Below are 25,831 nucleotides of genomic sequence, written 5' to 3'. Positions count from 1 at the left end.
TTGTTTTTTACAAGAGGTATGCAGTGAGCTAATATTCCATACCAGACATAGACCTAGAACACTTTTGAATCCATAAATCCTAAATATCAGAATTACCAACTGATTTTTCCTCACACATGGTAATAAAATAACAAGGTTCACACATATTCTGTCACTCAGAATCACACTAGAAAATTCATGTTCTGAGCAAATAATTAATTGTACACCAAACATAATGTGAACTCCATGACTGATGTTTGTGAGGCAGCGCAGATTTAAACACAGAAACGTACCACAGACTCCAGGGTAGCCTGTATGTTCTTCATATTTATTTGTGCAAATGTTGCAGAGGTCTTGAGAAACAGAGGATCAATTTCAGCATTCATAAATAACATTCAGTTTGCATATTAAGTGAAAACCTGGATAACAATAACACCCATGTTCCCATTCCCATTCAAACACAGTGTCCACACACACAGTAGCACGCAAGTCAAACAATGAGTAACTAAAACATTACAGTATTGCTGCATTGAGACTTAGTGCATTAAGACTGTCTGATTACTAATTTACTGATAGACAGTAGTGGGTCAGGAATGCAATGTGAAGAACAGCAGATGTGACGAGGTTTAGAGAGAAGCACTCATATTACTTTTCAACTAGATCTTCAACACGGTGATCAGGAGACTGAAGCATCATCTCAACCACATTAGCAGGTACTTCTGCACACTTAATACCATGTTTCAAACACAATATGTAACAAAATCATGCTGAAGTCCTTTGGGAGAAAAAAAAGATTTCAACAAGACTCAACACGATGGATGAAGAATGATTGTGAGCTATATTCTCCAGGCATGCTCTTGTATTTATTTTTTGTTATATCTTTTTTTTTTTTTGCATAAAGATTGGTTTTTGCTTATTGAAGCTTGACCAGTGTATCCCCAATGAGACCTAAAAGAGGTCAGAGAAATGGATCCCAGAGTTTATGTCCATATCGAGGACATCAGTGTTCTTGTTCCAATGTCGCTGTTGCGATGAAACTCATTTTGGAACTCACTGTTAAGACTGACAATTGTCTTAAAGGCAATTGCCCTGCAGTTAAATTTTGAGACCTTTGTGCTTGTCTATATGGAAACACTCCGTATATGAATTACAAAGTTTTCCAATCATCAATCCGTTAACGGAACGTTACTTCATACCTGCTCTCCAGACGTTCTACAGAACAGGAAGACCAAAACACCACTGTTAGTTTACTACAACTGGAGGTCTTTCTGGAAATATTAGGCCTGTTTGTTCGGGGTCCCAACTGAAGCCACCCTACAAACTGATCGATCTTATGACAAACTCAAATAATCCAAGAAACGCCTCAATGTATGTGCACCATGACGGGATGTCGCAGGTTCATGGAGTCTCATTGCTCAGCGGAGCGAACTGAATTTTGGGTCTCTGTTCTTGGAGTCTTTCCGTCTTGAACCATGGCTGTGATGGGGTCTCGGAGACGAGTTGGATGTCTTGTGGGCCAGGTTGTGATGACTGGCTTGTTTTCCCTTGGATCTGTGGTGGGAGTGATGCTTGTGAGGGGTGTTGGTGGACTGGCGTCCTCCAGCGATTTTTGCCGGCTCCAGTGCAGGTGAAGGGGTGACCTCTGGAAGAGGCTCCAAGACGGCCGGCGCCGCTTGAGGTTTGGCCTGCGGACAGGAGCTTGTGAGGAGAGGTGATCGAGACGCCGTTTCCAGCAGACCTTTGGTACCGTGCGTGCACTGCGGAGGAAGATGGGAAAGGGTGAGGGAACATGGGTACGAAAAGGATATGACAGAGTATGGGAATGGGCGACAGACAAAAAAAAAAAAAAAAAGGAAGTAGATTAGAGTTAGAAACCACAGAAGTAAAAGTATTTGTATGTGGATTAAAAGAGAAACTTAAATAGCTGAGCAACAGCCAATCAGATGTCAGCGTCACTGATGACTCATGCAGATGATTCTTCTTTTGTTCTGCTATAAAGAACTATATATGAACACTTAAGTGCTCATACAAATTCTGCAAAATTAACAACAGCAAAATCATCATAATTTCAAAGGAGGAAAAAAAGTAATAAAAAAACTGATCACACAAAATACTGAAAAGGTTATACAGTTCTACAATTATTTACTCACACTCATGCGGTTCCAAACTTATTTGACACCATCTCCAGCACACTAAAGATGTTTAGCGGAAGTGAAAATAGACATGTTCCAAAAATGACAATAAAATGCCAAATAGCTAGAAATGGACACATTTGGGTAACACTTTTTCAGAGTCCGTTGCATAATTACATCCAACTAACCCTAAACCAAAACATATTCCTAACCACAACCCTATAGTAAGTGCATTTTGTTCATTAATATTACCCAGTACTTAAAGGGTTAGTTCACCCAAAAATTAAAATTATGTCTTTAATTACTTACCCTAATGTCGTTCGAAACCCGCAAGACCTCCATTCATCATCGGAACACAAATTAACACATTTTTGTTTAAATCCGATGGCTCAGAAAGGCCTTCATTGACACCAATGTCATTTCCTCTCTCAAGACCCATAAAGGCACTAAAGATATTTTTACAAATCTCACTAAAGTGGTTCTACAATTATTTTATGAAGCGACGAGAATAGTTTTTGTGCACAAAAAAACCCCCCAGAAATATTGACTTATATAGTGATAGGCCGATTTCAAAACAAAGTTTCGAACTGTTATGAATCAGCATATTGGTTCATTATTCGGATCACGTGTGAAACTGCTGAAATCACGTGACATTGGCGATCCGAATCATAAATCGATACACTGAACATAACTGTTTGAAGCTTTATTTTTTATCGGCCCATCACTATACAAGTCGTTATTTAGTTGTTTTTTGCGCACAAAAAAAAATACTCGTCACTTCATAAAATGATTGTAGAGCCACTTTAGTGAGATGTTTTGTCATCGGCTTTGTAACGACGTCTTTAGTTCCTTTTATGATCTTGAGAGAGGAAATGACATCGGTGTCAATGAAAGCCTTTCTGAGCCATCGGATTTCAACAAAAATATCTTCATTTGTGTTCCGAAGATGATCGGAGGTCTTACAGGTGTTGAACGACATTAGGTAATTAATTAAGTAATTATGGATAGAATTTTTGGGTGAACTAACCCTTTGTACACTGTACAAGGACACCTTAAAATAGTGGGTTTGCTACGGTATAATTATATATTTAAGTACTGAGTAATATTAATTGACTACATGCAATTTCTTTAGGGTAGGATTAGGTTTAGTTGCATGTAATTATGCATAATTTACTGTTACTACTACTACTACTACTACTACTACATGGAACATGTAACAAGGTCACTGTCAAATTATGGTTAATCTATTCGTTAACACTATTTTACAATTTCAAATCATGCCAAAATTTGCGACACTTGCTGCAGTTACCGTCAGAGATCATCTTTAGAGCGTGCACCAGTATCTTCTGACACACACAATAACAAGCATCACATGAGCTGTGTTGTCCAATCCACAGACATGATTCTTGAGCCTCTTACCCTCACTAAACCACAATGTGACCAAACTCAAGAGCCATTGTGATTTATATTTTAGTTTTGAGACGCTTACATGTTAGTGATATTTTTCATATGACATGCAATTAAAAATGGATGTTAATAATCTGCTTAACATCTTTTGTTATTCACAGAAGTAATCATACGGGTTTCGAACAACATGAGAATGAGAAAATAAAGACGACAAGTCATTCTTGCGATTTTTGGTCCACAGCATAATAGTTCAACAAGATACAGTGGACTAAATCAAAGTCCAAACTATATCACACACGTACGTTTACACCAACTAAACATGGAATAGAGTTCAGAATGAGAGGAGGAAGAGCAGTGCTGATTGTGTGCTGATGCTGTAAAACATCAGGCCAGACGCTGTGCATCAGCACTATTAGCTCTGGCAGCAGCAGTCAGGCAGCATGCAGGCCAAAAGCGTGTGGAGCCAATGTGACGCCACCTACAGGAATCTATGAATGTGCCCCAAACACCCGCCTGAGTCTTACCAACCTCCCTACAATCCCCCAACTTCTGCACACTGAACCATCAGCTGGCACAAGACAGGGCGAAATCGAGGCAATCTTTTTCCTAAACACATGCACACACACACACAGAAGACAAGGGTTAATGTGCTAAGACCGGTAAGTGTAACACCACTAATGTGCACTAATGCATCGGAACATGCCAGGAAAACCAACAACTCGCCCTACATCATTCAATCAAGCCAGTAAACAACAAATGCACATGCAGGACAGGAGTTCTGTGGTTTAGTTTGAAAAAAATATTTATTTAACATTAAAAGGCATTTTTAACATATACAAGCACAAATATGTACAAAAATGTCAGGAATGGTCATTTTAAAAAAAAGAAAAAAAAGAAGAAGAAGAAGTTTAAACCCATGCTGTTACAGTGCATAAAATCCCGTAGGAAAACGCCCATCACATGCAAACTATGTCACAACATATGCATGCATGCGCACACACACACACACACACACACACACACACACACACACAAATAAGGCAAGTATAGCTACTCCCACTATTGCTATTAACAGTGCATCAGTGAAGAGGTGCATTAGCACCTTATTCATTTTATCAGTTTTATTCTGCAAATCAAACAGATACTTTCCATAGTCGAACAGAGGTCACATTTAGATATTTTACTCATTTCACAGAATACACGATGACAGTAACCAGAGAACTGTGTGCAACAACTAGCGCTGTTTGTTTACTGGCGTGATGAGAGGCACTTTTGGTTTGTGACGAGGTCAACATCAGAGTTAAAAAAAAAATGGAACAAATTATAACTTCAAGGCATATTCATGTTGACATAAACACACTACAAAACTACAAAAACAAAAATGGTTGTTACCCAAATTACACAAGCAACTTAAACAGCCCGAGTTGTTTGTATATGCTCCAAAAAAAAAATCAACTTGAGTAACACAAAATCGTAATAAATAAAGCAAAAATAAAAAAAATTGTATAGTTGTTTGTTTTTATCTGATGTTCAAGAGCACGATTGCATGTCATAATCGTGCACATCTGTGAGTAGCTCAAAGGTCTTTGAACCTTCAAATAAAGGGCTTCAAAAATAAACACCATCATGTGAAACTACAGTGCCTTTCCTGCTCACCAACTCAGAATTCGACATAACGCTACAGGAAGACAGAAGTTTCATTTCCTCTTTCTATAAATGTGCACCACGAAGCAGGTCAGCTACACCCGTTCCTTTGTAAACCATCCCCACTGATCTACGAGGGAGGTAAACCATAGAGAATGAGTCCATAAAAATGAGCTTCCCTTTTAATCTCAAAGCAAACACTGATCTCATCGATATATGACTTTGACCAAGGCAGCACAGCTGTAACAGCTCTGCTCAACACCAAACAAATCTGAGAAAGCTGCACTTGGCTGCAGCCCAGCAACCTGAACGCTGTCTGACATCTAAATGGATGGTGCGACCCATGCCAAAACGCATCAAACAACACAGCAAGATGGGGGGGAGGGGGTGCTCGGTTTGGAAAAGACACGAGAGGTCAGGCTGTCGAGTGGTTCTGAATGGAGATGGCAGGTTGCTGTAGTAGGGTAACGACCGGGGGTGGTGGTGGAGGAGGTCGGCCTGAGGTGACTGCACGTCCTACCATGTTTATGTCGTTTTTAGCAGCTGGAAGTTCGATTTCCACTGGACTGGTCTGGACGGAGTCATCGGAGGGCACAAAACCTCGCCTGTCAATCAAACTGAGAAGACGAGAGAGGAAGAATTGGCATCAAAATAAATACAGAGGCGACAGTAATAAATGCTTCAACTGCACTTCCATGCATACGCTCAATCTACTGATCTCACCTGGGCGGCATAGGTCCACACAGCACAGAACAGCAGTTTTTGACCATACTGTTGTAGCTGTAAGGATTTCCAACATCCTCATTTCCACTTTTCCCTGACCAGGAGCCTTTAATCTGAAATATGAGGGGGGAGAAATGAAAGACACAGCTACATGGATTTTAGTTTTAACACAAACAAATTAACTTAATATGATGCATAAATGTGATGCATATTTGTCAGTCATATATAAATTAAATTTCATACATTTCTGTAATAGTATTAAGGAACTGATTTTTTTTTTTTTTTCATAACCAGGATTATACATTTATCAATAACATTCATCAGTCAACTTTTCAAAATTGATGACCACACACACGGTGGTTTAGGTTAAATGTATTGGAAAACCGTCGTTCTGTCATTTCCGCAAAGCATTTTTACTGTAATGTAGTTAAAAGTAGATAAAGTATGATACAATATTCAGTGATAAACCTACGCTTACAGTAACTGTTCTGTTAATAGCCCTGTCAACCTAAAGGTGCTTGGGCAGGGACACAACAACGGGAAATTACAAGCTGCTGCCTTCACAAAAGCCTGTCAAAAGACTTGGCAACACTTTATAATAAGTATAAAGAAATAAAGTACTTAAAAATCATTTGTAAATTATCAGTTTATAGTTAATTCATAGTTAATATATTGTAGTCTCTCTACATTGTTAGTATATTAAAAGACTAAATAAAGAGTTCTTCATTCATTGACACTAATTAACCAAAGTATTATTATTAGCTCATGAGAGAGAGAGAGAGCGAGAGAGAGAGAGAGAGAGAGAGAGAGAGAGAGAGAGAGAGAGAGAGAGAGAGCGAGAGAGAGGAGAGAGAGAGAGCGAGAGAGAGAGAGAGAGAGAGAGAGAGAGAGAGAGAGAGAGAGAGAGAGAGAGCGAGAGAGAGAGCGAGAGAGAGAGCGAGAGAGAGAGCGAGAGAGAGAGCGAGAGAGAGAGAGAGGAGAGAGAGAGAGAGAGAGAGAGAGAGAGAGAGAGAGAGAGAGAGAGAGAGAGAGAGAGAGAGAGAGAGAGAGAGAGAGAGAGCGAGATTCTTTTTGGATCTTTAGCCATCCAAATTATGGCCACCCTCCTAATATTTTGTTGGTCCCCCTTTTGCGCTGCCAAAACAGCCCGTACACATCCACTTTACTAGACCCCTGAAGGTGTGCTTCTGTATCTGGAACCAAGATGATAGCAGCAGATCATTTAAGTCCTGTAAGTTGCAAGGTGTGGCCCTTTATGGATTCCAAGTCCATCTGACTTGTTTGTTCACCACATCCAACAGATGGTCGATTGGATTGAGATCTGGGGAATTTGGAGGTCAAGCTAACACCTTAAACTCATTGTGCTCCTCAAACCATTCCTGAACAATTTTTGAACAAAAAGTGTCCACAGCCACCAGGGAATACCGTTTCCTTGAAGGTGTACATGGTCTGCAACAATGCTTAGGTAGGTGCTACGTGTCAAAGTAACATCCACATGGATGGCAGGACCCAAGGTTTCCCAGAAGAACATTGCCCAAAGCATCACACTGCCTCTGGCTGGCCTTCTTCCCATTGTGCACCCTGGTGCCATGTGTTCCCCAAGTAAGCCAAGCAGAAGGCCACCCACATGATGTAAATGAAAACCAGTCCACCTTCTTCCATTGCTCCATGGTCCAGTTCTGATGTCCCCACTGTTGGCAACGGACAGCGGTCAGTGTCAGAGGTCAGGGGGCAGCCCCATACACAACCACTTGGCCCCATACGGACTTGGAATGCGATGCACTCTGCATTCTGAGACCTTTCTATCAGAACCAGCATTAACTTCTTGAGCAATCTGAGCTACAGTAGATCGTTTGTTCGATCGGCTTTCGCTCCCCACGGATAGAATATACAGTCTGTACAGTATAAAAACCATTACACCCATGGAGAGTTCCTGTAAATTACATGACAAGGTTGTGGTTGTGGTTGTGGTTGTGTGTGTGTGTGTGTGTGTGTGTGTGTGTGTGTGTGTGTGTGTGTGTGTGTGTGTGTGTGTGTGTGTGTGTGTGTGTGTGTGTGTGTGTGTGTGTGTGTGTGTGTATACGTGTGCTTGTTTTTGTGACATATAAGGACACAAATGAGTATAATGCCATGGGTATGTCATGGGTATTACAGAAAAGGGTGACTTATTTTTAAATGCTTATAAATTATACAGGGTGAGTTTTTTTAGAAAGTAAAAATGCAGAATGTTTCCTGTGATGGGTAGGGGCAGTAACCTGACAAGCCAGGCCCACATCAAGATGTTTGGTCTGGAAACTCACCATTGACAGGGCTCAATCCGAGGGGCGGGATAAACGGTTTTCTTTCAAACTCCCTCTGCACGCGATAGGATAGCACTACACCAACCAGAGCAACGCAGGTGAAGAGGAGCTTGTTGATAGATTAAACATTCGCCGTATCCGGTGAGAAAAACTCCGGACACATCTTCCCTTTTTAAGAATGACTTCAGTGCCGTTCTTTGTTTTCTCAGAGAAAAGATTACCTCCAAGTCTTCCAGAGTCGCAGTCAAAGCTGATTCGAAAGACCGCTGTTCGCCAGTTTCTGTGTTTACTAGAAGCACGCAAACGCAACTCGGCCGTCGTCATTATGGCCCCGCCCACCGACTCTATACACGATGTGATTGGCCCGGCAAGAGTTTGGGGCTTCTGAGATTACAGCTCAGAAGTGTATTGAGAGTTGCTAGACGACACTCGCGGGCAGATTAGATTTGCTGCCGCTAGGGTGCGTCTAGATTTCTAGGCTATTGGGGCAGTGTAAGGGCATAGAAAATACGGTTTGTACAGTATAAAAACCATTATGCCTATGGAATGTCCCCATATGTCACAAAAACAAACGTGTGTGTGAGTGTAAATATTTTAAGGAACTACTGAATATTAATGCAATTAATGTCTAATAAAGGTTGGTTTAAAGCACTTAATGCCATTTTCCATGATCTAAAGTGAGAACTATTTACTCCTAATAACCAATTAATACCTTTACAAAAATTTTATAAAACAACAATAATTGTGTTAATTACAGTGACAATGAATGGAAAAACTCATTATACCTTATAGATATATAGAGACATATATATTATAAGTCTTCAATAATATAATATAGAGACTTCAATATATTAACTATGAATTACTTACAAATAGTTTGTATTAAACAAAAAATTGGAAAATATTTATAAAGAGTTGCCAAAGATTTTTGGTGACAAATGAATGTAAATTTCTTGTTCCAGGTAACATGGAGTAAGAGTAAACATTGCTCAATTCCCGCAATGCAACAATACAAAGCGGGTAGAAAATGGGGAAGGTTACATTTAAAATTTAGGTCTGAATTTTTTTTAAGGTGTAATACAGACACACAACAAAAACTGCTTTATTTCAGAATAAATTAGCCCTGATATTAAAAATACATCTCAAACTATGAAAGGAAAACACTCACATCCTCATTGGTAGTAAGATTTGCCGCCACCAGGTACGTATGAAAGCCTGAGAGGCCCAAAATGGACCATACAGAAAAGAAGCAAACCACTAACTCAAGAGCAGTGAACAGACGTCAAGGAAGGCTTCAGAATTTGCATTGATATTCTGGGTTAATTACAACTTGATCAACAGCATCTGTGGCTATAACTTTGACTAGTCACTCAAATAGTGTATTGAAATTATAAATGGAAACCTATGGGGGAGTGTGTAACGATGTGGGGGAGAAATTACGTGGCCAGAAATTAGAAATCAGTTCAATTTGTACAATTTGGTCACAATTGACATAAAACAGGGAATGATTTAGCAAAAAATGTGGTCATATTTTGCCTAAAAGTCATGTTTTACCTTAAGTCTTGCGAACGATTTCACTAAAATGAAAATTGAATACACCATTGCCATGAGTTAAGTCATGGCGGTCACTAATTCTTCATTTGTGGCCAAGATATCAATATTTCCATACAGAAGTGTTTAAAACCAGAATGCAATATTTTAGGCACCGCTCTTCAGACCACAGCAAAGGGGTCCAACATAAATGTTTCTTACTACCATGTGTACTATCAAAACCCTGTATTTTAACATTTATTCCAGAGCACCGTCTTACCTTACATTGGAGGGGTAATGAATCAGCGGATTGATTCAGAATTCTGATCACCAATGTCACGTGATTTCAGCAGTTTGACACGCGATCCGAATCATGAATCAATACGCTGATTCATAACCGTTCTTATCTTTGTTTGTGGATTGAAAACAAACACAGAAGAGAAGACAATGCTGAATAAAATCGTAGTTTTTGTTATTTTTGAACCAAAATGTATTTTCGATGCTTCAAGAGATTCTAATTAACTAAATGATGTCAAATATGGACTACTCTGATGATGTTTTTATTCCCTTTCTGGACATGGACAGTAGAGTGTGTATACACTTAGATAAGCTCTCGGACTAAATATAAAATATCTTAAACTGTGTTCCGAAGATGAACGGCGGACTTACGGGTGTGGAACGGCATTAGGGTGAATTTGACTTAACAAGAAATGTTTTGCATTTTTACATATTAGGTAGATGAAAATAAAAGGAAATGTGTGCATATTTTTAAAAATATATATTATTTGCAAATAGTTTACATCATGACTATAATAAAACTGGAAGTTTTACCATTCTTATTTCTTTTTCTTTAGTGCCTTAAATCCCTTTTAATAAAATGCAAAATAAGAATAATAATTTGGTCCCCCCATGGTTAAGGCCTTGAACTGAGGGATGAATTGAAATTATTTTCGGTGTCACAGATGCTGTTTATAGAGCTTCACTTGTATTAACCTATAACATTCCATTATGGGAATATCGGACTTTGTTTTTAAAGATAAAAATCTGAAATCAGACATCAAAAATCAAAGGATATCTGGCAGGACTCGCTTGGAGAGCAAAAACCAACCCATTTCCTCCTTGTGACCCTGTAAAAGAGAACATCAGTCAATAAAAGCTCATTCACATGGCCTCTTAAAGGCTCATTTTGGCATCTGTGTTTGACTTTACACTTTACTGTTATTACTATAGTAAGTACATGTAGTGTGGAACAAAGACCAATAAATTTATTAAAATAAAATGTTACCAAGGTTTTTGCTTGAAAAATGAATTTACATTTTGCAGTCTAAATTGTGCAAAAAAATATTTATACAGTGTGTATGAAACTTATGCATGTATATAATATTGTGTAACATTATTATAAAATTTAAAATAACCTTTTCTACATTTTAAAATGTAATTTATTCCTGTGAATTTTCATCTTCATTACTCCAGTCTTCAGTGTCACATGATCATTCAGAAATCATTCTAATATGCTGATTTGCTGCTCAAAAAACATTTATGATTATTAAAAACAGTTGGAAACTGATTCTTTCATAGTCTGGTTACAAATCTGTTAATACAAGAGAAAGTGATCTGCTATCACCGAAGTTCACAAAGTTTCAATTCACACACCACTCACTGTTATGTATATTCGCTCAAAGATACAGAAACTGTTGGCAAGTTAAATGATATGACACATACTTAGAGCCAGGTGTGTGGTTACACAACCGAAGATGAAGGCCGTGAGGAAAGAGAGCGAGACAACGAAGGTGTAGAAGAAGCGGTAGTTGCGTTTTCCCACACAGTTCCCGACCCAAGGGCAGTGATGATCGAAGCGCTCTGTCAAAGACAAGACAGCCGGCCGTCACATGGTCCTTGATTTATTACAGCAGTAATTAAAAAGTCTGCTGGCTTAAGAACAAATGAGAACTTGACAGATTAAACTAAAACACAAACTGGTTAAAACAGGCTTGCATAAACCCAATCACTATTAATAACACTGCTATTTCAGAGAGAGATAACATCCCACATAGATTCACAAGAGGAATAGTGCGAAACTGCAAACAGAAAATATACATGTTGCCATTTCATACTGAATGTTACTAGATTACATCTTATGAGAACATTATGAGTGGTGTTTGACAGTACAAATTGAGTGCAATAGTGTAGAGTAAAAATCCACTTCATTTTCTTCATATGCACAGGGAACCTTTAACTTGCGATGAGGTTGTTTTTTGTGAATTTCTTCAAATTATTCTTTCAGTTAAAGATTTGTGTTTAACAGCTAAATTTCTGGTGGAAAAACTACATTACTCATTATTCTGCTAAATTAAAGGGGGGGGGGTGAAATGCTGTTTCATGCATACTGATCTTTTTACACTGTTAAAGACTTGGAATCCCATACTAAGCATAGACAAAGTTTCAAAAGTTAAGGTGGACGTTTGATGGGAGTATTTCTTTGTCAAAAATGCTACTTCCGGTTAGTCATAAGTTTCGGCAAGTTTTTTTCGATCATGGGTCCACTTGACGTTAAAAGGTCGGAATTTCCTTGTATGGGCCGTACGGACAATTCTACCGGAAGAGCGTGAGAGAGAGAGGGAGAGTGCAAAAGCAACAGGCTACGCCCATCAAAGCGGGGCTCATAGGCTGCGCTGCACAGGTGATGTGACTTCAAGAAATTAACAATGTCACCAAAAAAGTGCGTTTTTGGTTGCCAGACCAAGACAGTCCTGTACAGATTGCCAAAAAACCCCGCGTTAAGGCAACAGTGGATGTAATTTGCTTTTCCGGATCAGCAACTGAGTTGCGCAAAGGTTTATGTCTGTTCACTGTATTTCGGTGCCGACTGTTTCATAAACAAGGCCCAGCTCGACGCCGGATTTTCCGATCGCCTAATGCTGAAGGATGGAGCAGTCCCAACGTTAGAACCGCAGGCGGTGAGTAAGACTGCTTCAAATGTCTGTGTTTTTGCCTATACCCATCAAGTAGCACAAACATGATCACGTATAGTTAATTGATCAATGGAGCATGCGATGTGTAGTGCGTGTACATTTGTTTAGCTGGCTACTATATGTGTAACTTTATGTTTGTGTATTGTAAAAGAACTCCAAACAACAATACACAAAGAGTGGGGAAATATGTTGAACTAAATAAGCACGCTTCTTCATTCAAATGCGCTACTATTCCGTGTCTTTCTATGTAAACACTAGCCTGCCCTGCAAAACCAGTCCGCTTACTACAATTGTCTACACAAACCACGCGTAAACACACACACACACACGTGCACAACTGCACTTCCCACATGTACACCTTCAAAAAAAAAATTACGACGATATAACTCAAGTATAAATATGTAAATAACACAAGCCGCTAAGCATATTATATAGTTAGTGTATAACTTGTACCACATAGAGACGTCCTGCTCTAGTCGTTTTTGCTGCTGCTCCTGTTCAACTTCAGCCTCTGGGTCTGATTCCGGATCATAGATGTATGGCTGTATCTGATTAAAAGCCATATTTTTATTTTGAATAAAGTTTTTTCCCGCTGTTAGGGATGACACAGCTTTACGACGCACTCAACACAATAACAGGGGCGCGCACACGGCATTATTTAGCTCCGCTCACACGATACGCCCCCACCCGCTAGGCTTTTTTCGGAAAGACTCGGAACAGCGCATCTTTCTTATATAATTATAAAAAAAATAAAGACTTTTCGGAGATATGCAGGATGCAATGCTACTCTATAGGTACTCAAGATTGACATGACACTGACTGAAACTGAGTGTTTCACCCCCCCTTTAATAAATAAATCCGAAACATGGCGAGAAAATTGTGGCAAAATAACTCTTTAGTGCCCACCCACTCCCATAAAGCACTGCAAATGACTTAATAGTCTCTCTCGAACTACTTAAAGCTGCAGTCCGTAACTTTGCGCTCTAGTGGTCAATAAACAGAACTGCACGCATCTTGTGGAAGAACATTGCAGCCGGAACTACTTCTCTTTTTTTATGTCTATGGTGAGTCACGCAGGAACTGTGCGCCTCCGCAGTGGTTCCTACGAGACCGGTCTGAAATAGTCCCAATATAAACACTTATTAGTGTACCATAATGATTCAGGGTAAGACAAAAACACAAGTTTGGAAAATGGATTCATGTTGTACAATTCTCATTATATAATTTTTGTCAATCTTGAGCAAAAAAAAGTTAAAGACAGTAGCTTTAAATTGCATATATATTATGCACATTTTGCAATAAAATTGATTTGTTGTTTCTATATACATATTATACATTTCTGCATCGTTTTTAATTAAATTGCCTTTTGCAATGCTTCATGGAATTGTAGTTCTTTCCTGGTTACGTTACACAGTATTGTACTTTTGTCTTTTTGTCAGATTTTCCGAATTTTGTCTTATTTTCAAATACTCAAAGTTTGTAATGTGATTGAGCTTGTAGCTAGTTAGCTTGGTTCATCGCTTATAACAATAACAAATAATTTCCATTGTAAACATGAATGGGGGGAATTAAATAAATATTTAATAAAAGAAAAAATTATTTGAAAGAATTGCAGCACGATTTGGTTAATTTTGTGATTCTCTCTCAATATGTTTATAAAATAATAACAATATATTAAACTTAAAAACAGTTAACAAAAACTACAATTTAAAATACAAATGATTTAAAAAAAAATAATATATATATATATATATATATATATATATATATATATATATATATATATATATATATATATATATATATATAAAAAGGAGTGCAGAATTATTAGGCAAATGAGTATTTTGACCACATCATCCTCGTTATGCATGTTGTCTTACTCCAAGCTGTATAGGCTGGAAAGCCTACTACCAATTAAGCATATTAGGTGATGTGCATCTCTGTAATGACAAAGGGTGTGGTCTAATGACATCAACACCCTATATCAGGTGTGCATAATTATTAGGCAACTTCCTTTCCTTTGGCAAAATGGGTCAAAAGAAGGACTTGACAGGCTCAGAAAAGTCAAAAATAGTGAGATATATTGCAGAGGGATGCAGCAGTCTTAAAATAGCCAAGCTTCTGAAGCGTGATCATCGAACAATCAAGCGTTTCATTCAAAATAGTCAACAGGGTCGCAAGAAGCGTGTGGAAAAACCAAGGCGCAAAATAACTGCCCATGAACTGAGAAAAGTCAAGCAAGCAGCTGCCAAGATGCCACTTGCCACCAGTTTGGCCATATTTCAGAGCTGCAACATCACTGGAGTGCCCAAAAGCACAAGGTGTGCAATACTCAGAGACATGGCCAAGGTAAGAAAGGCAGAAAGTCGACCACCACTGAACAAGACACACAAGCTGAAACGTCAAGACTGGGCCAAGAAATATCTCAAGACTGATTTTTCTAAGGTTTTATGGACTGATGAAATGAGAGTGAGTCTTGATGGGCCAGATGGATGGGCCCGTGGCTGGATTGGTAAAGGGCAGAGAGCTCCAGTCCGACTCAGACGCCAGCAAGGTGGAGGTGGAGTACTGGTTTGGGCTGGTATCATCAAAGATGAGCTTGTGGGGCCTTTTCGGGTTGAGGATGGAGTCAAGCTCAACTCCCAGTCCTACTGCCAGTTTCTGGAAGACACCTTCTTCAAGCAGTGGTACAGGAAGAAGTCTGCATCCTTCAAGAAAAACATGATTTTCATGCAGGACAATGCTCCATCACACGTGTCCAAGTACTCCACAGCGTGGCTGGCAAGAAAGGGTATAAAAGAAGAAAATCTAATGATATGGCCTCCTTGTTCACCTGATCTGAACCCCATTGAGAACCTGTGGTCCATCATCAAATGTGCGATTTACAAGGAGGGAAAGCAGTACACCTCTCTGAACAGTGTCTGGGAGGCTGTGGTTGCTGCTGCACGCAATGTTGATGGTGAACAGATCAAAACACTGACAGAATCCTTGGATGGCAGGCTTTCTTGCAAAGAAAGGTGGCTATATTGATCACTGATTTGTTTTTGTTTGGTTTTTGAATGTCAGAAATGTATATTTGTGAATGTTGAGATGTTATATTGGTTTCACTGGTAAAAAATGAATAATTGAAATGGGTATACATTTGTTTTTTGTTAAGTTGCCTAATAATTATGCACAGTAATAGTCACCTGCACACACAGATACCCCCCTAAAATAGCTAAAACTAAAAACTAAAACTTCCAAAAATATTCAGCTTTGATATTAATGAGTTTGTGTTCATTGAGAACATGGTTATTATTCAATAATAAAATTAATCCTCAAAAATACAACTTGCCTATTTTTGAGGATTAATTTTATTATTGAAGAATAATACTGCTATTTTTTTGAACACACCCCTTTCAACTAATTGCCCAATTGCACAGCCTTAAGAGCGTGCATATCATGAATGCTGGGTCTTGTTTGTTTTCTGACAATCTACTGAACCTACTGGTAACTTGTTTGCCACGTAGCAATAAAAAATATACTAAAAACCTTGATTATTCTGGTTAGTCACATTGTACTGCTATTATTTTGAACAAGACTGTATGTACAAACATCCAAGCCTTGTTAGCAAATGCTATTTGTACTAAATCCACCCACTGACATGTGGTTGGGCCAGATAAAAGGACAGAAAACACTGGTTTGTGTAAAGCAGCAATAGTAATAATAGCATAAAACATGCAGCAGAAAGTTGAGACACTAAAACGACCTGAGGTTCGAATCCACATTTTGCCGATCGTGCACTAATCACTTTTCCCATCACATGGGATCACATATCAGACTATTTATACGTTTAGAAATATCATCAAACTAGTGTAAATAGCATACATCGCTAAGAAAATATGCAATTTGCACTTAGTGTAAATAGCATCTATTGCCATTTGCACTTAGTGCAAATAGCTGCTGCCTTAGATAAAATCATATACACGGTACATGTAAACTTCTAACATGAATACATAGATTAGCAAACACTGCTAATAATTATCATTAAAAACAGGCCCGGATATGTGGAACCCAAGCCAAATAATAAAGCTGCATGTGTGTGTACTGTACTCTGCCATACATCTCCTCCTCAACACTCACCCACACAGTTGTCACACAGGCTGCAGTGGGAGGTACGCGGTGGGCGGAAGATCTTGCAGGTGAAGCAGTACTTGAGTTTAACCACCTGCTGATTGATGATGACCTCCTTTGTGCGCGGAGGGGGGCGATAGGACGAAGACGAGCCTGTTGGGTTGTCTGAGTGAGAGAGAAAAACATTTCCAGCAGAGGATGAAATGTCAGGATGGAATTTCAATAACAAAAATTAAAGAAAACAACAAAACTATGCAATAAGGAGAACTCAGATGTTTAAAAGCTCTGAGTTGAACAGAGTTTCTAACAAGTGGCTCTAAATAGCAAAGACTTCCTGTTTATTGTAACAACTAGACTAAACAGGATAATGTTAAAAGTTGTAAGGCACAAACACAAGAAGAAAAATGCTAAAAGCAAGATAGCACGGCTTTTGTTACAAACTTGAAAAAATCCATTGTGCAATAAATATAGCAACACATTATTTAAAAGGCGTTATTTTTTTACTGAATCACATGCAAAAAAATTGCATCAATAACATTTAGCAAAAAGGTAACCCAAAGCTCTGCCTCAGAATAAAAGACGTGTTATGCTGTTTTGTGTTGTTGTATTCCTCTCTGAAAGTCACAGAGTAAAAACATCTGTTCGATGAACGCACACTGTCCTATTGTTTAAAACTGACCAAACTAATTTGGTTAACTTATTGTGTTGACCGTGTGCCTCTGATTTGATGAATTGCATGGAAAATATCCAGTCGTGCTTACACTAAATTAACCCAATGTGTAAATGAAACAACATTAATTGAAAGTGATGCACTGTAAACAAGACTTTTTGCATTTCACCGTGCTGCTTTTCTATATAAATCTGCGAGACACCGAGATCATGTCTAAGGCACCCAGCTTTATAAAACTGCTTTTTGTTTATTCCACCCACTATTTTTTTTAATTCAAAATCCTGAGAAGCAGGGTAATGAAGTGAAAAAGAAAAAAAAATAGTCTAGAGAAAAATTTAAAAAGGTGCACTATGCAACTTTCCGTCCTCTGGAGGGCGCCTATTCTAAACAAAGGTGTAGTTTGATGACGCCAAGTGTGAGCACAGTATCTTGGGACATGTGGTCTTCACCTCACAGCCGGTGGAAAATAGGACTCGGGCAGAAATCATGTTCATGGATGCGGTTTTAACGTTACTGTAGTATAAAGCAGAGCAGGACCGAGTGTTGTGGAGCTGAGCACGGCCGCTGGAGCGATTGTTATACAAACACGCGGCTTGTGAGTACCGGGGCTTTTTCCGGTCATGATTATAGGGTAAAGCAGCTCTGTTTATCATAATAGATACATTTAAGTGTGTTTAAAATTATGTTATGATGTTACTCTGTTCGTTCGCTCGGCGCTGCTGTGACATGTTCACACTGCTAAGAGAAAAGCACTTCTGCAGAATAAAACCGAGGGTAGCACAGATATGACGCGATTGACAGGTGACTCGCTCAAACGCTATGCTGAAACGTCCCAGTCCTTAGTTAAAATAGCAATTTTCTCACAATTTACAAATAGTTGGAAACATTTGGGATATTGTAAGTACTCAACTGAACAAAATATATAACACTGGCCTAGTGGTTTTTGGATATTTTACTGCAAAAATACTACATAGTGCACCTTTAACTTCTAACTTGAGCGCTGTGTATTTGAAACAGCTGCAAATTATGCAAGACGTGAGCACAACAGTTAAAGACATCAGTCCAGTGAGTGTCTTTACGTAGAAAACAACAGAAAAGCAGTGCTGTGTAATGCAAAACACATTCTTCCTACAGAAAACATTGAACATACTTAAAACATGCAAGGAGTAAAAGGTCTAGAGATTCGTTTTTTAAAAACTTGTTTAAATTTAAGAAATTAAAAAAAATATATAGATTTTTAGAATGGCTTGTACACAAGACGCTGCAAAAGACAAGGTCACAAGGCAACCGTCAAAGACATCAGTCTAGCGTGTTCACGTAGAATATGTAAAAATCAGTCATATCACATCATAAACTATACCATAACTAACATAAATTCAGCAAAGCATTACCATTGAAAATGAAATGACATTCCAAATGGTAGATTTAAAGGGTCGGAAATAAAATGCGGTCGCAGATGTAAAACACATTTATTATAACTCCAGCAAACAAACTAAGCCTTTATTCCAGAAACAGCCAGTGAAGGTCAGAAGGGAGAAGACAGACAGACAGGCTATAAATTTGACTTGAGGAAAAAAAACAAAAAAACGGTCAGAAAGTGATGCATCGTGCAATGCTCCATTTCTCAGCTCTTCACAAACATTTCAGACTGAAATGTAAACTAAAATCAGCCGACTATTTCAGTTCTCTTATTGGCAGGTTATCTGTTTGGGGGACAACCATGGTTGAATCTGCAAGCGTGAAACTGCATGGATGAATAAGGTCACATCTCATTGCAGCCATCAAGAAGAAGCAACAAGAATGCTACTGAGTGGGTGAAGATATTTTAAGTCCTGCGGGAGTGTGTGTTGCTGATGACAATCATCCTGTCATGTGACAGTCATCATGTCAGTGTCATCCTCTGTAATTAGGGCGTAATGTCCTTCTAATCTTTTTAAACAAGGATTTTATAGATTTGCTTTTTTAATGCATATTACATTAGCAAAATGTCTGTACAATTTTGTGGCAATGAAGATGAACTGTCTTCGATGAAGGGTGCTCAAATTGACGATTGTTATTGACAAATAATAGCTTAGTATACACTGATCAGACTTAACATTATGACATAACCAGGCATAACCTAATATTGTGTTGGTCCTGCCTTTGCTGGCAAAAACAGCCCTGAACGCCGAGGCTTTGACTCCACTAGACTCCTGAAGGTGTGCTGTGGTATCTGGCACCATGATGTTAGCAGAAGATCCTTTAAGTCCTGTAAGTTGCGAGGTGGGGCTTCCATAGATCCGACTTGTATGTTCAGCACATCCCACAGATGCTTGATTGGACTGAGGTCTGGGGAATTTGGAGGCTAGTGCTGCGTTCCACTCCACTTTAAGACACGCACTTGTGAACTTCCCTAAGCACTCCCCCTCGGTGGAATCCCGGCCGCCTTTTTGAAGTGTGTTCCAAGGGAAATTTATTTTTCCCACTTGCTCCCTCAATTTTGACCGAGAGAGCGAGTCTACTTCATATGTACACCTCAGGAAGCTTCATATACCACAATGCAACACGATAGTGATGTCAGCACATATGTTTAATTTACCCCACCATAAACAACTCTATGATACTTTTAAAAAACATTTTAAACAACCCAAACACATCTATATACACATAGAATGCTGCATAAACATTTCGTAATGGAAAAAAAAATGAATAATAAATCAACTTCAGAGAAGATTCCAAGTGATCAAGGGCTTATTTCCAGTTGGGTCCATTGCAAATGTTCCGCCAGTAGTGGGCACTCATGCATCGCAAGCAATGATACGTAATTGCGTGAATAAGACGGAGGAAAGTTAGCGTGTGAAGGGCATAATAAAAACCAACTGGAACGCGTCACACAAGCATGCAAAATAGGGGACGTGGTCTTGTTGCTCTCCCACGTGGAGAAGAGCGCGCATTCAGCGGTATGGTAAGAGGCGGGACCTTTCCGGGCAAAGTGCGCTAAGCTGCTGTCCAATCACAACACGATAAGCGCTGGCCCAATCAGAACTCGTTACGCATTTCTGAAGGAGGGACTTCATAGAACAAGGAAATCATCAGGCCAGGTTTTTAGGACAGAGAAAACAGCGCTGTACAGAAAAGTAAATTAACTAATAAATACTGTTTTTTACACGCGAAACATGAAGTCATGTTATATTGCACACTGTAAACACAATCAAAGCTTCGAAAACACGCAAAGAACGGGACCTTTAACATCTTGAGCAATTTGAGCTGCATCGTCTGTTTGACATGGGTCAGCCTTCGCTCCCCACGTTCACCAATGAGCCTTGGTCACCCATGAGATTTTTCCTGTTTCCAACACATCAACTTTGAGGAAAAAATGTTAACTTGCTGCCTAATATATCCCGCCCACTAACAGGCGCCGTGATGAAGAAATAATCAGTGTTATGCTGATCAGTGTAGTTTGATCATGGTCTCTATAAAAGTCGGTCAGAAGAGACGATTCAATTATGCAAAACTCGCAAGACCATTTTTCTACGCACAGATAAAATTGCTTCACTACATTAATCGGACTGGCAGTTCTACTAGTTGTCTGAAAAGGACAATACATTTGCAACATCTTTGCAAAGACATTGCAACAACACAAACCCTACAGCAATGAAAGCAAGAAACTAGAACGGTGCGATTTGTGCATTTTTTTCCTTCACAGCGGTGTGCTTTCATTCCTCCCTAAAAGCCAAAACTTAACATCCAAATCAGCTAGATCAGGGATTTTGGTTCATCATGCCTGGACCGCTTCCCACATACCTACAAGGACATGAAAGGCTCAGTAGACTATTTGCTGTAAATGAATGGTTAATGTCATGTTGTAATGAACAGAAAATGCTTGTTGTAAACAACTGAAATCTTTTCATAGGCATTTTCATGCTGACAGCCTGCACCCCAACAGAATCGGAGAGGATCTTCTGTCGGACAACATCTCCAAGAGTCTATGCACCATATGACTAGTAAGTCAAACTACACATGACAGTCTTTGTTCTACTCATTTAATTGATAGAAGTGAGAGTGTAGTGCATTGTGTAGAAACAGTTCAAGTTTGGAACATACTCTGCAAGAACAGTGAAATTTGTTCGTTTTCTCGAGGTGGCAAGAACAAGAACAAAGTTCGTTCTGGCCGGTACATGCCATACTTCACGAGAAAAGCAGGTGCCGAACACCTGCGTTTCTCTGCCTTAACCCTGCCCACTTTAAATGTCTGACCAATCACACAATAGTTCTGGGACACCCGCAAGAAAAAAGTTCTGCTCAGGCGATATGTCGAGAACAAGTGGCGAGAACCCCCAAACCAGGGCAGCAAGAACAAAATGACGTCATTTTGTTCTCGCAGCCCTGGGAGCGAGAACTTTTTTCTCTATTCTTGCAGAGTATGTTGAAGCCTTAATTCTCCGAACAAACCCAGTCCTGGAGGGTTTAGTCCATTCCTAATCAAACACACATGAACAAGCTAATCAATGCCTTCAAGATTACTAGAAAGCTACCGGCAGGTGAGTTTGAGCAGGTTTGGAGCTAAACTCTGGACCAAGTTTGCCCATCCCTAGGTTAAAACAAATCTACTATAGGATCTAGAAAAAAATCTGATCATGATTAAACAAGAAAATCTTAAAATAATTTAATTAGTTGATGTACTCTGTCTGACTGAAACTTGGTTTAAACCAAAAATGATTATTTCGCACTAGACCCACCTGACTGGTCGTGGTGGCAGTGTTGCAACTATCTATAGATATTCTTAATGTTACTCAGAAAACAGGATACGGGTTTAATTAGTTTGGAGTGCTTGTGCTAAATGTTACACTCTAACATAAGAAAAAAATCCCTATCATCTCTTGCTTTGGCTACTGTATATAGACCTCCAGAGCCTCATGTTGATTTCTTAAAAGAGTTTGCAGATTCTCTCTCAGATCTATTGGTCACAGTCAATAAAGCATTGATTGCCTGTGATTTTAACATTGACGTAGATAATACAAATGATGCGTTTACAGATTTACTAAACTCCTTTGGGGTCAAGCCAAACGTCACTCCCCCCCTCTTCGTTTTAATCATAGATTTAATTATATTGCATGGAATCAATCCTACGGATATAGACATCCTACCACAAAAGTGATGATGTCACAGATCAATCACATGCATTAGCATACTACTAATATTTGCCATAAGGTGACAATTCTCTGTCAACCAATCAACTTTCAGCAATGAGTCTAGCTCCACCCTTTAGTACTGGACTACTGTGCTAGGTACCCCACTGGAAAAGTGCCAAAAAAAAGTGGTACAGTACGGTTTGGAATTAGGGTACCATTCACAACTTCTGACCATAGAAACGGCATACTGTACTGAATGTACCGCTCTGTGGAAACAAGCCATAATACTCTGAGCAGTCTTGGAGGCAAAGCATATCCCATAAATTATCACAAACTTACAGGCCTCGATTTCGCATCATGTCTAGGAAAGAATATTTCAGTGCAAGTTAAATTAATTAGATATTACATCTTATTCGGTTGTAAAATGTTAAGTGATGCACATTTTATTGGTGCAAAACCTGCAGAGATTATATGCATTTTGTAAAACGTTTGAAAACACAGTGATCGAGTGTTTTTTACAATGTTGTTTACAATGAGCAAACAAAAATCTTAAAACACTTGTGGTCTTCACGACTACTTGAACACTTTGGCCCAACTCTGGAAATACGTCATGCAAGTAGATAAGTGCAAAAACCACAACTGTGAGTATTTAGAAAGGCCCAAAGTCTTTATGAATGAGTCACTGAATAATTAATTCAAACCTACTTTTTTCCACTATATATATAGAATGATGGATGAGCCAGAAACAACATCAGATATCTTTCTCGATTCGTTAAATAAATCAGCTGTCAAAAGATAATTTAGACAAACTTGGATTAAAAATGCAAAATAAGCTAATTTATTTTAATAGATAACTGTACAGCACTTGCTGAAATAAACATGAAATATGGTGAGATCATGTGATAGTGTTGCAGACTATTTTTATTTATCAAGGGTTTTCAAACTAGGGTGCAGGGACGATCAGGGGGTCGCAAGGGAGTGCTAGGGGCTCAGTGCAAAGTTCATAGGGAAAAACAAATAATTAAATAATAATAAATACATTTGATTAGAATAAGAAATATATATAAATATATATAAATATATAGTGAGGAAAATAAGTATTTGAACACCCTGCTATTTTGCAAGTTCTCCTACTTGGAAATCTGAAATTGGAGGTCTGAAATTGTCATCGTTGGTGCATGTCCACAGTGAGACACATAAATAAATAAAAATAAATAAAAATAAAAAGATTTTTTAACTATTTATTTGTACATAAATTGATTTACATTGTATCTATTTATTTGATACAACTGTAAATAAGTATTTGAACACCTGGAAAAAAACATCTACGTTAATGTACAGTAGCCTTCGTTTGCAATTACAGAGGTCAAAGGTTTCCTGTAGTTTTTCACCAGGTTTGCACACACTACAGAAGGGATTTTGGCCCACTCCTTTAAAGATCACAGATCTTCTCTAGATCAGTCAGGTTTCTGGCCTGTCGCTGAGAAACATGGAGTTTGAGCTCCCTCCAAATATTCTCTATTGGGTTTAGGTCTGGAGACTGGCTAGGCCACACCAGAACCTTGATATGCTTCTTACAGAGCCACTCCTTGGTTATCCTGGTTGTGTGCTTCAGGTCATTGCCATGTTGGAAGACCCAGCCTCGACCCATCTTCAATGCTCTAACTGAGGGCAGGAGGTTGTTCCCCAAAATCTTGCAATACATGGCCCAGATCATCCTCTTCTTAACACGGGACAGAGCGACTGCACTGCTACTATCCCCATGCTTCACAGTAGGGATGGTGTTCTTGGGATGGTACTCATCATTCTTCTTTCTCCAAACATGTTTAGTGGAATTATGACCAAAAAGTTCTGTTTTGGTCTCACCTGACCACATGACTTTCTCCCATGGCTCCTCTGGATCACCCAAATAGTCAATGGCAAACTTAAGACGGTCCTGGGCATGTGCTGGTTTAAGCAGGGGAACCTTCCATTACATGCATGATTTCAAACCATGACATCTTAGTGTATTACCAACAGTAACCTTGGAAATGGTGGTCCCAGCTCTTTTCAGGTCATTGAACAGCTCCTCCTGTGTAGTTCTCGGCTGACTTTCTTAGGATCATTGAGACCCCAAGAGGTGAGATCTTGCATGGAGCCCAAGAGTGGACCTTTTTTCACCAAGCTGCTGGGCATTTTTGGAGGTGTACAATTTTGTCTCTAGTGTCTTTGGACAGCTCTTTGGTCTTGGCCATGTTAGTAATTGCCCTGCATCCCAATTCGCATACTATCCATCCTAAATAGTATTCGAAAATAGAATTAGTGTGTCCCAAATCGTAGTATGTTGAAAAGAGTATTCCAAAGATTCCCGGATGGTTTACTATTTCCGGTCCGAATTCGGAGTACTTATCGATGTGCACTCTAACGGCTGATATTGCCCACAACCCATTGCGAGTTGGACGAGGATTCGATTAGAACTACAAACGCGGATAAAAAGCATTAAAAAACTACAACTATGACGGATGTGCGAGTTCGACAGTTAAGTAGAGAAGTTTAGATAAAGGGGTTTGAGTGACCAACTATCAATATTTAACCTGACAAAAATATATTTATTCAGTGTTGTCCACATTATATTTCACCTGCAGCAGCATTGTGAACTTTTTTAATGACACGTTTGGCCATTAACTTTTAAATGCATCATTATATTTAAACTGCAAACACATGAGGAGAGTCTCTGACCCACAAAGACCCACACATGGCAGATCAACAAGCGGCTACATTTTTCTCCGATACGGTAGGAGATTAAACTGAATGTGGAGGATTTGAACTGTGACGAATCTAATGATGATTGACAGGGATGCACGTAACTAAGCGACAGAGTCCGTTAAAGATGGCGAAGTAGTATGTCCCAAAGCTTGCATACTTTTCTGCTACACACTCAAAAGAGTACATACTTTTAGGACGTAGTATAAGTAGGCGAATTGGGACGCAGCATTGGATTCTTACTGATTGTATGGGGTGGACAGGTGTCTTTATGCAGCTAACGACTTCAAACAGGTGCATCTAATTTAGGATAATAAATGGAGTGGAGGTGGACATTTTAAAGGCAGACAAACAGGTCTTTGAGGGTCAGAATTCTAGCTGATGGACAGGTGTTCAAATACTTATTGGCAGCTGTATCATACAAATAAATTGTTAAAAAAATAATATATTGTGATTTCTTTTTTTTTTTAGCTTATGTCTCTCAGTGGACATGCACCTACGATGACAA

General features: G+C 39.0%; 1 protein-coding gene across 2 annotated transcripts in view; it reads right to left on the bottom strand.

The window, feature by feature from the left end:
- Positions 1-286: 286 nt before the first annotated feature.
- zdhhc18b (zinc finger DHHC-type palmitoyltransferase 18b) overlaps positions 287-25,831 on the bottom strand; it is a 29,228-nt gene continuing 3,683 nt past the window's right edge. The window contains exons 3-9 of one of the 2 annotated variants that reach the window (XM_067425518.1): positions 16,810-16,965; positions 11,438-11,575; positions 10,791-10,842; positions 9,354-9,456; positions 5,886-5,998; positions 5,683-5,779; positions 287-1,736 (exon numbers count right to left, since the gene is read on the bottom strand). In XM_067425518.1, coding sequence (XP_067281619.1) covers positions 1,395-1,736; positions 5,683-5,779; positions 5,886-5,998; positions 9,354-9,456; positions 10,791-10,842; positions 11,438-11,575; positions 16,810-16,965 — 1,001 coding nt within the window. In that variant the 3' untranslated portion in view covers positions 287-1,394. Of the gene's footprint in view, positions 1,737-4,046; positions 5,780-5,885; positions 5,999-9,353; positions 9,457-10,790; positions 10,843-11,437; positions 11,576-16,809; positions 16,966-25,831 lie in introns of both variants that reach the window. The other variant, XR_010899227.1, reaches the window with a different exon arrangement.

This window comes from Pseudorasbora parva, chromosome 19 (genome assembly GCF_024679245.1).
Source record: "Pseudorasbora parva isolate DD20220531a chromosome 19, ASM2467924v1, whole genome shotgun sequence".
Lineage (NCBI taxonomy): Eukaryota > Metazoa > Chordata > Actinopteri > Cypriniformes > Gobionidae > Pseudorasbora > Pseudorasbora parva.
The sequence above is the reverse complement of the archived record's forward strand: the minus strand, read 5'-3'. Positions and strand labels throughout refer to the sequence as shown.